At 51.7% G+C, this 2,105-nt stretch overlaps 1 protein-coding gene across 1 annotated transcript in view; it reads right to left on the reverse strand.

The window, feature by feature from the left end:
• Positions 1–917: 917 nt before the first annotated feature.
• The window catches only part of POLR2G (RNA polymerase II subunit G), a 7,508-nt gene continuing 6,320 nt past the window's right edge, over positions 918–2,105 (reverse strand). The window contains exons 4-6 of the mRNA XM_015851233.2: positions 1,534–1,584; positions 1,335–1,400; positions 918–1,046 (exon numbers count right to left, since the gene is read on the reverse strand). Of these exons, the coding sequence (XP_015706719.1) occupies positions 951–1,046; positions 1,335–1,400; positions 1,534–1,584 (213 nt within the window). The 3' untranslated portion in view covers positions 918–950. The remainder of the gene's footprint in view (positions 1,047–1,334; positions 1,401–1,533; positions 1,585–2,105) is intronic.

A 2,105-nucleotide genomic window follows, 5' to 3' on the forward strand; every position in this document is an offset into this window, starting at 1 on the left:
TGGCATGGTGCTGGGACCCTATACTGACCCCGCTGGGTGGGTGTTGGGATCCCCCCATGGCTATGGGGCCCCCCCCCCAAGATAAGAGGCCTTTAAACACTAGAAAGAGGTTTTCATAGGCCGTTGTTTTCTTTTGGGGGGGGGGAGGGTTCCAAGTGCGGAGACGCCCCACTCAAAATCACAAGCCCACAAACTAAGTCGAATGGACCCCCGCCCAATAATGGGGAGCCCCCCCCCCATATTTATTCAGACCATTCTTCTTCATTTTTATAGCCCCCCCCTTTGATGTTTTATATTAATATAAAAGGTGTTTTATTGCCCATAACCAGCCGCCTTAGCCCACATAAAACAACAGGGAGCACACGAGCCCCGCTGCGCCCCACGAACCAGCCCTGCCACATCAGCCAACATCCAGGCTACTCGTCCACGGCGCTCAGCTGACGAGACCTGGGGGGGGGGGAGGGGGAAGGGGATACTTGGCAGGTCCATGTGGGGTCAATGTGGGGCAGCCGCACCCGGGCCATACGGGGAGCCAACGAGTGTGGCCCCCACGGCCCAACAAGTTGCAGTCCCTGCCTCACCCAGGTAATCGTCCATAAGGGAACGATGCGCGAACGTGCAATGGGATGAATGGGGCACAAACTGCAGGGATTATGGGGTTCTCTCCCCTGGATCCTCGTTATGCGGTTTTGTTCTGTTATTCTTTCATTCCTTGATGTTTTTATTTTTCTTTTTTTTTTTTTTTTTTTTTTTATTTTTTTCTTTAGGGGTTTCTAGGGGGTCTCGTATGCGGTTCTATGGGGCTCTATATGGCGTCTTCTATTGGGTCTCTATTGGGGTCTCTATGTGGTCTCTATAGGCGGTCTCTATGGGTTCTCTATGGGTCTGCTATGGGTTCTATGGTGCGTCCTTATGGGTCTCTATGGGGTCTCTATGGGTCTCTATGGGGTCTATGGGGTCTCTATGGGTCTCACAATGTCGTTCTTGTCCACTCGCGTCCCCACGATCTTCAGTCTGATCTCATCGTCCTGCTGGATAACGATGTCCTGGGGGGATATGGGGTTTATATAGGGCGTATATGGGGTTGTATGGGGGATATGGGGTGGATATGGGGGGATACGGGGTGGATATGGGGAAATATGTGAGTGATATGGGGGGATATGGGGAGATATGGGGCGGATATGGGGGGATATGGGGTGGATATGGGGGGATATGGGGAGATATGGGGCGGATATGGGCGGATATGGGGAGATATGGGGGAATATGGGGCAGATATGGGGTTTCTATGGGTTTCTATAGGGTTATATGGGGTTTCTATGGGGTTTCCCACTGACCTCATCCACCGTCTTGTAGCAGGGCGGGTTGGAGTTGGGGTCGAATTCCATCTCGGACGGGATAGACTGAAATAGGGGGAAAATATGGGGGGAGATGTGGGGCTGAGCATCAATGGGAGTCAATGGGGGGGTGGGGGGTCACTTGTGGGGCAGCTATGGGGGGATATGGGGCTGCTATGGGGCGCTGTGGGTCACTCACGTGGCGGGAGATGAAGCAGGACATGGGGCCGATCTCTGTGAACAGCCCAACCTGGGGGGACAGAAATAACCCCATATAACCCCCATATCCCCCATATCACCCCATATCACCCTATATAATCCCATATCCCCTCCATATCCCCCATATAACCCCATATCCCCCCACATAACCCATATCCCCTATATAACCCCATAACCCCCTATATACCTCCATATATTCCCCCCATATAACCCCATATCCCCCCTATATCCACCCATATAACCCCATATCTGCCCCAATGACCCCATATACCCCCCATATAACCCCATATCCCCCCATATAACCCCATATCCCCCCATATAACCCCATATAACCCCATATACCCCCATATAACCCCATATACCCCCATATAACCCCATATAACCCCATTATTCCCCCATATACCCCATATAACCCCATATACCCCTATATAACCCCATATAACCCCATTATTCCCCCATATACCCCCATATAACCCCATATCCCCCCATATAACCCCATATATCCCATATACCCCTATATTCCCCCCATATCCCCCCATATAACCCCATATA

This window comes from Coturnix japonica, unplaced genomic scaffold (genome assembly GCF_001577835.2).
Source record: "Coturnix japonica isolate 7356 unplaced genomic scaffold, Coturnix japonica 2.1 chrUnrandom806, whole genome shotgun sequence".
In the NCBI taxonomy this organism is placed as follows: domain Eukaryota; kingdom Metazoa; phylum Chordata; class Aves; order Galliformes; family Phasianidae; genus Coturnix; species Coturnix japonica.